Genomic DNA, 15463 nt, shown 5'->3' with positions numbered 1-15463 from the left:
CCTGCAACAAAACCCTTGTCCACCTTTGAAGCACTTTTTCTTTCCTGCTCCTGCTCCTTTTTAAAAATGAAGATGCTAAACTGGAGGAAAAAGAAAATGGTGGTTTACTTGTGAATCATATGACCAGAGCAATGCGGAAGGGGCGGGGGGGGGAGGAATCCCGCATGCACTACTACAGCAACAAGTTCTGTGAGGAAGACCATTTGTTTCACACACTTTTGCTCTGTGCACAAGCTTTGTTGTGCTGCTACAGCTGCAGTAATGTGTGGAGTTTTCTGCACTAGTCAAACTGATAAATATGCAAATAAACAGATGCTAGTTAACATGTGATGGCCCTAAGTTCCAAGAACTAATGGGACTCACTGCATTCTGGGGTAACATATAGGACAGACCTATTAGTTTTGCTTTCACTGAAAGTTATACACACAGTCTCATCTCTGTCTCTGTCTCTGTCTCTCTGTCTCTCTCTGTCTCTCTCTCTCTCACACACACACACACACACACACACACGGCACAATCCTATGTAAGTTTAGACAGAAAAAAGTATGTCTAAACCTCTGTAAAGTATTTTTTCTGTCTAAATGTGCATAGGATTGCACCCTCGCTTTCAACTAAGCTTCACAAGGTAAGAGGCTTGGAGTTGCCCTCACATCTGACTCACCATTATCTGCTCCACAAACTGCAATTTCTGATTCCCATAGCAGTAGTTTTGATGACCATTCCCACTCATGTTTGTGTTGAATTCCTGTGACCCTGTTAGACACTAGCAAGAAAAGAGTGAAGGATTTTAGAGTACTTTCAGGTATGACTATATTAGCTTAGAACCAGTTTCCACGCCCAGTGACACAAGTGAGAGGATGACAATGGCATGTTGGATGGTAGTAGGTAAATGTTCATATTCCTCAGCTGATTGCCCTGTATCCGCTGGTTTAATATATCATGGGGCTGGTCCTTGAATGCGCCAGTTTGGGCAGACTCTGAGCCAGTATTATGATGTAGAAAATATACCTTTAGCGTAGAAAAGAATTTGTCAAGACTTGGCAAGGAACACAGTCATCACAAACCAAGTCTGTTCCTCTGCTTCTCCCACTCCCTGGGCTTTCCCCTAGTGTTCCTGGACAAGATGTAAGAAGAAATTGGTTTCCCTGATTACAAGAGACCCATGTAGACTGAACAGAAAAAGGAGGGCAACGTTCTAAGCGCTCATGTAATCATACTTAAAAGTAAGGTACATTTTGTATTTATGTTTTTTACAAAACATAGGAGTCAGCCAGTTGTTTTTTTGGAGGGAGGGATAGCATAGAGGGTGAATCTGTGATGTGCATGTGGCAGTCAGAGAAGGGACCTGGTTCACACTGGTGCATACTAGCCAATCTCCCCCCTACCACTATCCTTGGTATTACTCACAGCCACAATTTTGTATCTCCCAAAGAAGCTGAGACCCAGCACTGAAAAAATTTCCAGAGGGGTAGCTGTGTTAAGATGCATCCATTGTGTCCACAGAAATTTATGCCAAAATAAATGTGTAGTCTTTAAGGTGCCACAAGATACTTTTGTTGTTCTAGCATTGAAAGAGGCTCAAAAGCTAGCTGGTATTAAGGTTCAAGTGTAGCTAGTAATTGCAAACGTGTATTCCATGTTAGGAGCAAAGTGCAGGGGACAGTGATGGTAAAGATAGATTAATTCGCAGATTAACATGGACATGTTTTATCATTTTATTACATTCATCCAGTACTGCTGTTTCAGGGGATGGTTCTCCCGTTACTTTTGTGTCATACAACATCATTCCAAGGGCCTTGCTGGAAGTTACTGAGGCTGATAAAAATGAAAGGTAGAATGGAACTGAAAAAGGATGCAGTTGCTATGGAAATGTGTGCTGCCTCTCCTGGTTCAGTTACCCTAACTGAAGTAGAAATTTGGGCCAGGGAACTAAATCTTACTAAGATATGCACAATAAATCCTTAGTCTTCCTCCAATTGACTGTTTGTTAATTTTTAATCCTGAGCAATTTATTTGGGGGCTTACTTTCTTCAAAACTAAGGTCGGCTATCAGGAAGTTAAAATGACCGTCTCTAATTGATTATGGCACAAGTTAAAGCTGCCAAGAGGGCCTCCAATTGTAATCTTCACCTGACTTTAGTCTCTCTAGTTAAAGCTGTGGGATTTTGGTTGACTGGTAGAATCCAGTCTGAACTATCTCTGAGGGCTAAAACAGACATTATTTTAAATGAGTGTCTAGCAGCTATGTCATCTTTTCATTTTTACTCTATAGTAGGCACAGTGGCCCTGATCCAGATCTTAAAAGCCCCCCTCCCCCAGGACCTGATATAGATTGGGACTTCTGTGCCTACTCTAGAGTAAAACTGAAAAATAGTTGCTAGACAAACATTAAATCATGTCTGGATGGTTCTCAGCTTTGTTTCTGAACTACAAAGGGCAGATAATACTTCCATACGGGTTCTGTGCAGTCTGAAGCTGGATGGTTAGGAACATAAGAAACTGGCTTATGCTAAGCCAGACCATTGGTCCATCTAGCTAAGTATTATCTACACGGACTGGAAGCAGTTCTCCAGGGCTTCAGAAGTTAGATTTCACAAAGCCAACATTTTAGAAGAATTAACCTAGACAACTGAATTCAAGGTGGTGAATTACTTCCTTAGAATTAGCTGATACATCTCCAGAGTCACACTGGGACAGGCCTAAAAGATGCATATTTTGTGTATTGTATTTTGTATTACTTGGTACTTTGTCTCTTGCACTTGGATCTAACTGCACGTATTTTATTTTCCAAACCCTAGGGGTCACTCTTGCCCTTCAGAATGGGTGTGTTCAGTGTAGGGATGGCGGAGAATTTCTCCCCGAAACTTTGGGGGGCCGAGCGCCAACGTGTTCGGCCCCCCGAACAAGTTTCGGGGAGAAATTCTCCGCACCCCCCCGGGACGGGACTTACCTTTGCCGAATGTCCCTCCCGGCGGCGGGTCCGGCCGGCGGTTCGGCGGGTGTTCGTCTGGGGCGGGAGCGGCAGCCGGTCTTTCGACCGGCTGCTGCCGCTGCCATTCCAATCAAAGAAAAAAAAAACGCCCCTGTGATAGGCTACGTGACAATTAACGTAGCCTATCACGGCTAGGTCTGCAAAGTCAGCCGTGATAGGTTACGTTAATCGTCACGTAGCCTATCACGGGTGACTTAAAAATAAAAAAAAAAGCACGTACGCAAATGGCGGCCCCCATAGGGAGCCGCCATTTGCGTTCCTTATTTGGTCGCTGTAGTCTACGTAAATCTTTACGTAGACTACGGCGAAAATGAGGGCAACGCAAATAGCGTTGCCCTTATTTTCGCCGTAGTCTACGTAAAGATTTACGTAGACTACAGCGACCAAATAAGGAACGCAAATGGCGGCTCCCTATGGGGGCCGCCATTATCCATACGCGCTTTTTTTTTTTTTTTTAAGTCACCCGTGATAGGCTACGTGACGATTTACGTAGCCTATCACGGCTGACTTTGCAGATCTAGCCGTGATAGGCTACGTTAATCGTCACGTAGCCTATCACGGGGGCGTTTAAAAAAAAAAAAAAAACTTTTGAGTTCGCGGCCGGGCGAGGTGAGGTGCCTCCTCCCCGGCCTGAATTTTGGCTGGGCGAGGCGGGAAGCCTCCCCCCCGGCCTGAATTTCGGCCGGGTGAGGCGGGAAGCCTCCCCCCCCGGCCTGAACTTCGCAGGGGGAGCAGCGAAGCGCCTCCCCCCCACCACGAACAAGCTTCGAGGACAGGTAAGTGACTTTCGTCCACCCCTAGTTCAGTGTAGGGATGTATGAAAATCACTTACCTTTCGGGGATTATGCTGATGTTGTGGGGGGAGGCGCTCCGTCCCTCCTCCCCGGAATCCTGGACAGGGGGGAGGTGCTCCGTTCCTCCCCCCCTGGAATCCTGGCCGGCCGGCTGTGCTCCAACGCGATTCTGCAGAGCCGCCGGCCGGCTCCGCCAGCAGCCGGACATCCGGCCGCTGGCTAGCAGGGACGCAAATGGCGGCAGCCGTAGCCGCCGCCGTTTGCATCCCTGCAGTCAGCCGTGATAGGCTACGCAAATGTTTACATAGCCTATCACGGCTGATTGAAAAAACAAAACAAAAAACACGTGTACGCAAATGGCGGCGGCCATGGCCGCCGCCATTTGCGTTCCTTATTTTGGCACGTCTTAGTCTACGTAAACATTTACGTAGACTAAGACAGCAAAAATAAGGGGAACGCAAATAGCGTCGCGTCTACGCTATTTGCGTTCCCCTTATTTTCGCCGTCTTAGTCTACGTAAATGTTTACGTAGACTAAGACGTGCCAAAATAAGAAACGCAAATGGCAGCGGCCATGGCCGCCGCCATTTGCACACACGCGTGTGGTGTTGTTTTTTTTAAGTCAGCCGTGATAGGCTACGTAAAGATTTACGTAGCCTATCACGGTGTTTTTTTAAAAATCTAGCCGTGATAGGCTACGTAAATCTTTATGTAGCCTATCACTTTCTTTTTTTTTTTTAACCTGGAAATGGTGGTGGCAGCAGCCGGTCAGAAGACCAGCCGCTGCTGCCGCTGCTGCCGTTGCACCGCCGCCACCGCCAGGAAGATCCGCCCAAGGTAAGTCCCGTCCCGGGGGGGGTGGGGGGCGGGCTGTTCCGCCACCGATTTCGGGGGGCTGAATGCGCTGGCATTTGGCCTCCCCGAGATCCGTGGCAGAACTTTCATACATCCCTAGTTCAGTGCTCTAACACAGTACGTCAGATGGAGGACTCTTGGACGCTTCTTTGTCACTGGAGGGCATTGTTGGGTTATTAGGACTTCAGTGGACTCTTCATTTCCAGTGACCAGTTTTTTCCCCCTCCGTTTTCCTCCATCTTTGGAAACACAGGGGGAGAATTTCTGAACTACCAAAAGAACACCTGATTCTTCACCAACTGGGAAAGGTTTGATGTCATCCTCCTGCCATAGCTCACGCACGAGATCTAGTAACCTTCTTTGAGAAAATCCTGACCCATAGCTTTACCCCCAGACTCAGGTGTTCCAAATCTTGAAGACGGATGTTCATAACATGAACAGTGTTCCTGTATGAGGATCTGCAATTCATCGCATCAGTGCTGTCTCACCAGTGGACTTGAATATTTTGCTTTGCAAATTTATCATGCCACAGGAAATCTCATGCAGCCTTCTCCAACCTGGCACCCCCCAGATGGGTTGGACTCAAACTCCCATCATCCCCAGTCAGCATGGCCAGCTGGGAATGATGGGAGTTTTAGTCTAGCACATTTGGAGGGTGCCAGTTTGGGAAAGGCTGATTTAATTCCTCCCATCACCACCCCCACAAAAGACAATTGGGGAAAATAACATTTTTGGTGCATTTGTACCATGACAGAATTTTCTCCCATTCTTCAAGCAATACTCTCTCTTCCTAAGGGCAGCCTTTCTAGCTCCTTTAAGAGAATAAGGGGAGCCAGTCTGGTGCCTTTGCCAAAAATCTGTTTATATTTTGAGATGAAATACTTTGGAAGCAGTAGCTAGCACAGGCAATGTTATTCCCAAAGAAGGAGTACAGACCCAAGACCCCACAAACTTAAGAGCATAGTGATACTCCTGACCAAGCCTCTTATAGTGCTTTAAGTTACCCAGTTCAGCCTTACTTTTATCAGAGATGAGAGGAAGTTTGGCCAGTGATATTTTGAGAACAGGGGTATAACAATGTGTCTTGTGGTTGTCCCTGTACCTGTAGCAGACAATGCTTGTTTGCACAGAACTAGCCAATCCACCTATAAAAAGCCCAAGGAGATAACTTGTTCCATTTGAATTCTTCTCTCCAAGGCAGTTTAGGATCTCTGACAGGCTAAACTGAGAGTTAAGTTAAATGGCCAAGGTCACGTTGAGTGGGGATATGAACCGAGATTATACCGCATTCAGACCCACTCTCACAGGATCTTAAGAACATAAGAGCCATGCTGGATCAGACCAAGGGTCCATCTAGTCCAGCATTCTGTTCAGTGGCCAACCAGCTGTTGACCACGAACCCACAAGCTGGGCATGAGCGCAACAGCACCCTCTCACCCATGTTCCCCAGCAACTGGTGTATATAGGCTCACTGCCTCTGGTACTGGAGGTAGCACACAGCCATCAAGGCCAGTAGCCATTGATAGCCTTTTCCTCCAGGAATTTGTCTAACCCCCTTTTAAAGCCATCCAAACTGCTGGCCACCACTTCCTGTGGTAGCGAATTCCATAGTTTAATGATGCGCTGTGTGAAGTACTTCTAACATCTTAACATGTGAGATGGCCTACCCCAGCCCTGGTGTGCTCCAGATGTTTCAGTCTACAACTCCCATCATCCCTGGTCATACTGGCTGGGGCTGATGGGACGTCATCCAAAAGATTGGTAGGGCACCAGATTGGGGAAGGGAGTCTGATCTTACAAATGCTGGACACACTATCTAATGTGCCGAGTCATTGATGGTCTTGTCTAAATGATGCTCCTACATCTGCAGATTAAGGGTGCTCGACTTGACACTGAAGAACAGATGGACTCAACACCAGAGACACACTCAAATGGCTTAGAGAAGGAAGTAATGACACTTGCTTACTTGTTGGTTGAAGCTCACAGCTGTTTACTGGTTTCACATTCCTTTTCCTCTGATGGACAAAAAAAAGGCTCACCAGCAAGTGTCACAATGGAAATCTTTGTGTCATCATTCAAGACAGTCATGACATATTGCTTGTCACAGTGCACTCAAGACCCTGAATACAATGGGTGGGGTAGCTGAACATAGTTGTAGAGCAGGGCTTTGTTGGCACTCCCCCCGCAAAGTTGGGTGTTTTCCTCCCCGTTCCAGGATCCTTTAATGTCCCCAACTTTGCCTCTTGCTTGATCCTGCCCTGTATCATTATCAATAACCTATTGAGTTTGAGTAGGGAATCATTCCTCTGTCCATCCCCTAATTATTTCTTAAATCAGTGGGGGAAGGGAGAACAGAAGAGCAGGTTAAAGTAGGCTCTTACAGTATTTTGGCTCCAGACACACTCCAACTAAAATAGGCAGAACCTTTTCTCCCCCAAGCCCTAAACTCTCTCCGCTGTTACTGGACAGGGGTAGCTGAATGGGACATAAAACAAAGAAGCATATGAGGCAGAATAGTCTTCTCTTTCTCTCATTGTGGGAGAAGCAGTCTCACAAATAGTGCTTCAGTTTTGAAAAGTCTATCTTCTGTCATTTTCTTCTTGCATCATACCAGTAGCGAAAAAGAGAGAGTAAGGCACTAAAGGCACCTCCTGATATTAGCAAGCTTTCCCACAGCAGTAGCTACAAATCCAGAAGTAAAAAGGACTTTATAGAAGAGGAATCTGTTATCATGCCAGTTTGGAGGTGCTGGGTTTGTGTGATGGTTGCTTTTGCTTATATCACAATAAATATGCATAGGGTTGGCCAACCTCTGGGGTCTCCAGCATAATGGACATCTTTCTTGGCACCTACCGGGCTCCCTGGCCCTCCTGACTTTTATGTATCCTAAAACATATTGTAGTTAAAATATATTTTTAACTAGGAAACTGGCATGCTGCAAAACAAAGTGCCATTTTTATTTCCAAGGATGCCTCTGGGCCCCACAGGCATTCTTAGAAAATAAAAATGGTGGGTGGCTGTAGCCTAGCATTTCCAACTGTCCAAAATAGGGAAAAAAGGAAGCTGGAGTGGTAGGGAGTGTCCTGGTAGCTAGAGGGGGGAGGAGGTTCGTCCTTTTGGTGTGGGTGGGTGTTTTGCCTGTATGTGTCTGTCTTTCTCTGAGCATCACCAGTTTGCCTTCTGCAAAATGAATATTTTGTTGTGCTTTTTGGAAGCAAATATGCGATTTAGAATTTGGGGAGACCCCACATCTGCCTTGAACTCAGTTTCTTGGGAAGTTACTTTCCCCTGAGCCTCATCAGTTCGCCTTCTGTGAACTGAGCACTGAAACAGAAAACTATGGATTCAAAAGAGTGGATCTATATTATGGAACTCAGAGCCCACCTTATAGTTGCTCTTGGTCACTTTACTTTTCTTTTAGCCTCACCAGTTTGTGTACCTGGAAATGTGCGTTTTATGACGGGCTATGCCCCCCATGGCAGCCATTTTGTGAGTGTGCCCATGACACCCTTTCAAAATCCCAAATATGCCTATTGTTCCAAAAAGGCTGGGGGCCCATGGCCTGCTTGAAGATCGGTAGGCTAGTTCTGTGCATATTTAAGGGGAAATAAATTCCACTGAATTCAGTGGGTCTTGCTCACAAAGTAAGCGGGCACAGGACTGCAAACCTAGCATGGATGCACAGAGATCCATGCCCAGCCTGCCAGCATGCCAGCTTCTGTGCAAAAGCACTAGAGAAACCAGCACCTGGAAGTACCCCAAGAGACCAGTCTGAAGTTGTTTTGAGCTTCGCATGACTTGCTAGCCATGATGCTGTCCAAAGCAACAGGGAGGCTGAAGCTAAATGCCACACAACAACTAGCTACTGTGAGGATGCTCTTATTCTCAAGAAACAATCAGGAAGATTTTTTTTTCTGTATGAGAAACCTTGGCCAGAAGGGGCAGAGGGGAGAATGGTGACGTAACTACAGCAACAGCACGGCTAAATACAGGAACATAGTTACGTCTTTACATAGTACCTCAGATGATACAAAGCATTCCAAACATTGATCTGCTTTGGATGTAATGTCAAACTATGTTTAAGTGTTACATGCACAAACCTCGGGCTCACGCGCTCCCCCCTCTTCTCCTCCAACATGGCTGAAATAAAATCGGGAGACCTGGCTTCCATTTTCAATTAACTGTGGTTTATCATCATATCTGAACCTGAAACTGTGGTTAATCTATACTTTAGGGAAAACAAGCTAGGATCATAAATGATGGCATGAAGTGGACTTGTTCCCCCAAGCACAGTTAAGACTACAGTTTGTCTGGGGTCAGACATAGCGAGTAACCATGGTTAGTTAAAAATGGAAGCAAAAGCTTCAAATTCCCGGCTCCAGAGTTGCACCAGAGGAGAGAGAAGGTGGGAATGCAAGAACCCAAGGCTGGTTCACATAAGACTAGTTTAGCACTACATTCAGACAAGGTTGTTACCTTGTTGTAAGCAGTCCTTACAAGCCAACCCAGTAAGGTAGGTCAATATCCCCATACTGTAGTTAGAGGACTGAGGCTGTGAGTGAGTGGCTTGCCTAAGATCACCTGAAGAGTCTACTGCAGAGTCGAGTCTCAAAGAGAGGTTCCACACTTCCTAATAATTTTCTTAGCCACAGCCAACACTTACAACAGGAAAAGGTAAGTCATGGAAGGGGGAAGGACATATTTTAAATAAATTGATACTCAAAACAATTGTACATAGTTTAATGAATTGAAGTGCTTATGAATATATGCAGATTACAGTACATGTTCTGAGAGCAGAGAAACAGCTGCTGGCAATTAGGTGTCAGGGTTACATACCAACAGCTGATGGAATTTACTATTAAGTAGGGATGGCGGAGAATTTCTCCACGAATCTCTGGGAGGCCAAATGCCAACGCATTCGGCCCTCCGAAATTGGTGGGGAAATTCTTCCCCCCACCCCCAGGATGGGAGTTACCTCTGTCAAATGTCCCTCTCAGCGGCGGGTCCCAGCAACGTTTTGGCGGGGGCGGCAGCCAGGCTTCCGACTGGCCGCCACCATTTCCCAGTAAAAAAAACAAAAACAAAACGTGATAGGCTATGTAACGATTTACGTAGCCTATCACTGCTAGATTTTCAAAGTCAGCCGTGATAGGCTACGTAAATCGTTACGTAGCCTATCACGTTTTTTTTTTTTCATAACTTTTTTATTTCGTGGCCGGGGAGACGGGGCGCTTTCCCCCGGCCAGAATTTCGGCGGGGAGGGATGGGGCTCCTCCACCCCGGCCTGAATTTCGGCCGGGAGGGGCGGGGCACCTCCCCCCCCGCCAAGAATTTCAGGGGGAGAAACAGAGCACCTCCCCCCCACCACGAAGCAAGCTGCGGGACCAGGTAAGGGACTTTCGTCCATCCTTACTATTAAGCCATGTCCCTTGATTTTGTTTAGAATGTGTTTCACAATCACTGATACCTAGAAAGCTGGCTCTACAGCCAGAAGTGGAAAAGTGGCTTTAAATCAGCACACAGTTTTAGGATACACTCAGCTTAAAAAGGTGTGGGTTTTCTTTTTAAAAAATAAAAAACTCAAACATTGATTTGATATATTTGGCTATGGGGCAGTATAGAAATGTAATTAATAAATCATCTCAAATAATTTCAGGCAGTTTCCAGATAATATAATTAAGGCCCACCACTAGTACGCAACTGAGCAATGCCGCCAAACCTCCGTCTCTGAATTTATGCAGCAGCAGATCAGATGGGGTGGATCCAGTTAAGTCCTGAATCCCACATACAAAGGCATCACACACCTAAGAGAAACTTGACAAAACATTGCTCTTTCATCTTTTGTGCTCCGAATTTGGGTCAGACACCAACAGCTCCATAACAGAATATGGGATTGCTTCCTATGAGCAAAGCTATGCTGGTAAACATTTTATTGCATATTTGTTTTTAATCCTAATCACCTTCAGCTTCATCCCATCTTCCCCCAAGAACTGTCAGGTAGAAAACTTTTACTATTTTGTGTAACTAAAGGCTGGCCTGTTAATAAGAACCCAAGACGAGTAGTGCTGGATCAGACCAAAGGCCTATTTAGTCCAGCATCCTGTTGCCACAGTGGTCAACTAGATGCCTATGGGGAGCCCACAAGCAGGATGCAAGTGCAATTGCACCTTTCTGCTGAATTCAGTGGTGGGGAGCCTCTGCACTGTACAGAGAGGTGTCCCAGACATTGAAATCAATGGGCAAGCCCATGCATGTTAGGCTTTGGGATGGGAGAGCACACCATAGCTGCCTTCCTTTCAATCTGTGGATTAGAAAATATAAATCAACAGTCCCATGTGTCCCCATAACCATGTGTTTAATACAACAAAAGAATGCATTAATACCTTACAATTCAAAAGTGGAATACCCAGTTATTTAGGGAGTTTGCACTTTATTTAGCAAGTCAATAATGGCTTCTTTGGTAAGGAAGAGTATTTCACCAGTATTTTGATTCTGTACTTCAAACAGAGAAGGCTCATCCAAAACCTTCTTCCCACCTATTATAACGTAGGGGTACCCAAGTTTCTTAGCATCTTTTAACCTTTTACCAATAGTGAGCTGGGTCCGGTCATCCAGCACCATCTCCTCTTCAAGCTTTGGGACTGCTTCAGCAACAGAGTAATATAAATCCTCCAGGAGCACTGCTCCTTTCTCCTCCTTGCTGCCTCTCTTTGGGGGAATAAGGCAGATGTGATAAGGTGCAATGAGGTTTGGCCAACGAATGGCATCCTCTGTAGAAAGCACCTCAATGGAGGCCGCAAGGATCCGAGTCACACCCAGCCCGTAGCAGCCCATTTCAGCTGGAACAGGCTTGTTCTGAGAAGTGTGGAACATAGTATTAAAAACAGAGGAGTATTTGGTACCCAAGAAGAACGTATGGCCAACTTCAATTCCTTTGCGCTTAACTAGTTTTCCTCTGCAAACTGGGCAATGCATCTCATCTGGGTTTATTGTTTCCACATTGGCTGAGAAGTCACAGTTCACACACATCATCAACTGGTCCTCACCAATGTTAGCGGGGAGTTGGAATTCATGTGACATTGTGCCCCCAATGCTTCCTGCAGCTGCTTGGACTTTCACAAACTGAAGACCCAAGCTACTGAATATATTGCAGTATGCCTTGCACACAATAGCATAGGTCTGGAGGGCAGCCTCCTTGGAGGCATCAAAGGTGTACATATCCTTCATGTAGAATTCCCGGCCACGCAGCAACCCAAAACATGGTTTTGGCTCATCTCGAAATTTTCTGGTTACCTGGTACAGCAAGAGAGGAAGCTGTTTGTAGGACAAGCAACCTAGAGAAGCTACTAGGTCAGTGACGGCCTCTTCATGGGTAGGTCCTAGACAGTATTCTTGGCGGTGCCTGTCTGCCAGTCGGAAGAGCTCTTTGTCCATCAGTTCCCACCTTCCACTGGCTTTCCAGAGCTCTGCTGAGCATAATGTGGGCATGTTCATTTTCTGACCCCCTATGGCTTGCATTTCTCGATCTATCACCTTGACGAGCTTTTCCATTGCTCGGACCATATAGGGCATATAATGGTAGCAGCCAGGGCTGGCAGGACAAATCAGCCCTGCTAGCAGCATCAGTCTCTGACTTTTACATGTCATTTCCCCAGGTTTGCTGTCCTGTGATGCCATACTGTCCTGCAGATTCATTGACTGAAAATGCTGGGATACCAATTTTCGTTTTGCACGAAGATTGCAATAAAACCTGCAACACAGCTGTTGTTTTTTACACCAAGCGACTGAATTCAGCAAGCCAGGAAGTAGTCTTTTCCCTGTTCTAAGAATTCCATCCATTTCAACACACAGAGAGGAAACTTCTGTTTCAAATCTGCAGGTAGAGGGAGAATTTAAAAGGAATTCATTTCACAGAAATAAGTGCACAAGTTAAATTATGCTACATCCAACTGAAAGAGATCCCTACAAAGTGAAGAGAACAGAATGCATTGAGGCCAACTTCTTTGGATAAACATGAAGCTGAACTGCTCCGGCTGATTCTGTGAATTGGTAAGGCCGTGAGGATTTTCTAGGAAAGAGTTTATAGACTGGAAATGTGCTTCTTGAGACTATTTCAAGGGACATTTAAGAGCTGCTTCTTTACCTTCTAAACACATGTATAGGCAGCAAAGTGGACATATGTGCAATGTTCATACAGAAGGTATAGAGGTTCCCCCCTGCCCCCACTACTTGTGTACACACCTGTATAGAAAAGAAGCTGGTTATCTCAGTATCAACAAACAATTGGTTTTTCATGAACTAATTACAGAAACAAGACCATACTTGAAGAGCCATGCAAGGAAACCCAAGTACCTACTTAGACTGCAATTTTTTAGATTGTAAGCCTGTGAGCACAGACTGTATTTTTTGCTGAGTGATTGTAAACCAATCCAGGAACTTTTCTTAGCTGAGGAGCAGAATAAAAATACTTTAAATACTTAGTCCACTTCTTGCCTAAACTCAGAAGTTTCCTAAACCATATGTGAGGAGGGAGAGGAAACAGACAAAGAGGAATGGAATGTTACAATATTCTCCTTATAGTTGGCCAAACAATTATTTCCCCCTCAATCTTAATCCCATTTCTGGTTACTTCTACTACATCCTATCCTGACCTCCATCTCAGCTACATAGATACAAGAACCACATTTTCCTATCTCAAATATTGACATTTTAACCTGGACATGAGATACAGGACCAGAGAATATAAGCGAAGATGGAAAATAGCCTGCATTTGTAGTTGCAGAGATAAGCTCAAAAAAAGAATCTTAATAAACACCCCCCAAAATAATTAAAAAGGAAATAATATATTTGCCATTAAACATCCTGACTCATATTCAGACATTCAGCCAATTGCACCTGAAAGCTGGTAAAAGCCTGTGCTTTCATGTGACGTTCCTCATACAGAACAGCGATTATTTGGGATAAATACAATGGGAAGGAGTACACCTTTCTCATAAGTAATATTCATTCCTGCTGCATGCATAAGGAAGTAAGTGATAAGATCAATACTACTATTCTGTGTACACACACACACACACATTCACTGCTACTACATAGTGTGGGCAAATAAAGCAGGCAAACACTATCTGTAATGGCATTACTACCTATCATCTAGTGTAGCCTTCCCCAGCCTGGCACCCTCTAGATGTGTTGGAGCACAACTCCCATTATCCCCAGCCAGCGTGACCTAACTGAAGGGCGCCAGGTTGAGGAAGGTTGGTCTAGTGCCTCCTTTTAACACGTAGTGCATCCTGACATTTTTGTGGACCCCTGGAAAGCACTGACAGCTTGGGCACAATCCTTTGCATACTTACTTGGAAGTAAGCCCCTACTGAAGACAGCAGGGCTTACTTCCGAGTAAAGATGCAAGAGCGTCCAAGTGGCGCCGCTACCTAAACCGTAAGCACGAGGCTCCGGCATCATGACGGAGGGGCCACTGAAGCGCTGGAGCGGCTTCCACGCAGGGCCCTCGACTTCACTAGACTCCCCTCGGCAAAGCTCACCGATGCTCGACCGCGGCACTGCGACCGTCCAGCTCTTCCAGCGAGCGTCACACGGAGCATGCAAGGACCAGCCGGCAGCCGCGCACGCGCAGCAACTGTTTCCTTTCAGGATGCCGGAACCATAGAGAGAAGGAAAATGGGAAAAGAGCAACGCCTTCGCTCTTCCCGCCGTCTTGCGCCGCTAGACGAGCCAGCCAATAAGAAAGAAGCCTCCATTCCGGGCAGCCTCACGTGACACATTAAGAGGACGGTCCCACAGAGCGATCAAAGGGCTAGCGTTTAATATGTGAAGAGAGACTTCCGGTCCCTAAGTACAATCGGTAGAATCCTCCATGTGCGGGGCCATTTAGGAATATATATGTAAATTTTAAAGGAGGTAAGGTTAGAGGCTGTCTTTCTTTACGGGGAAAAAGACATAAGGAAAAACAGTGAAAACCCAATAGAACCGGAGGATCAAGCGTGTGGGGATGGAGACAAAAAATCGAGGCGGAATGGAACGGAGATCCTGAACAGCAGTACTCGACGCTGCAACATTTTGTTGCCCGTCTCCACTTCTGCTTTTTCTAACATAGGTTCTAGTTCCCGTGAAAACTATGATCTTTTGGAGTGTAAGCATCTAAAATTATCCTGCAAATGCAGCCCACAGTTATTCATAGTTCTATCCCTCCCCAGCAGGTTATTAACAAGGACAGGAAGAGTCCATACTCTTTCAAGCTCAAGTCTGATTTTGTATGGGAAATGTATTTTTAAATTTAAAAACACACACACGTTATAGTCGTATTGCAGGTGGGTTGAGTGTGGCTGAGGGAGAGTTTCACAGAGTACCCCTGCAATGTAGTGCACCATTATATTGCAGTTTAAAAGTGGATTTCTAGTTCCAAGTCCCATGTTCAAAAGTCACCCCTCTGGCTTCAGCAAAGGTCAATCTACTCAAATTGCATCCTCAGATCCTCTTCCAATTCAAATCTAATGCACAATTGCATGCAGAATCCTTGTGTGCCATTCCTTTGCACCTTGAGGTTTAAAATGTTCAAAAATTTAAAAATACAAGTTTTACACAAAATAAGAACTAAGCTAGAAAAAGCAGGAACTTCCATCTTTGGTGCTATCTTTTTTTCGAGTGGGAGGGACACATTCTTTCTGCATCACACACCGGTTAGCTAAAATCCTGAATGCCTCCATTGTTTCCCAAGGGCAGCTCTCAATTCAGGCCCAATTCAAAGTGCTAGCCCTAAACTGCTTAGGGCCAGGATATCTGAAAGGTCGCTTCCTTGCATATGT

At 45.5% G+C, this 15463-nt stretch overlaps 1 protein-coding gene across 1 annotated transcript in view; it reads right to left on the bottom strand.

Annotated features, from left to right (window-relative positions):
* The window catches only part of LOC146348129 (maestro heat-like repeat-containing protein family member 7), a 41289-nt gene extending 27019 nt beyond the window's left edge, over window positions 1–14270 (bottom strand). Inside the window, exons 1-3 of the mRNA XM_084852411.1 lie at window positions 14183–14270; window positions 11228–12513; window positions 662–753 (exon numbers count right to left, since the gene is read on the bottom strand). Of these exons, the coding sequence (XP_084708537.1) occupies window positions 662–753; window positions 11228–12479 (1344 nt within the window). The 5' untranslated portion in view covers window positions 12480–12513; window positions 14183–14270. The remainder of the gene's footprint in view (window positions 1–661; window positions 754–11227; window positions 12514–14182) is intronic.
* Window positions 14271–15463: the final 1193 nt, after the last annotated feature.

The sequence above is a fragment of the Heloderma suspectum genome, chromosome 4 (genome assembly GCF_057233095.1).
Source record: "Heloderma suspectum isolate Gila_16-S chromosome 4, 16-S_ref, whole genome shotgun sequence".
NCBI lineage: Eukaryota > Metazoa > Chordata > Lepidosauria > Squamata > Helodermatidae > Heloderma > Heloderma suspectum.
The sequence above is the reverse complement of the archived record's forward strand: the minus strand, read 5'-3'. Positions and strand labels throughout refer to the sequence as shown.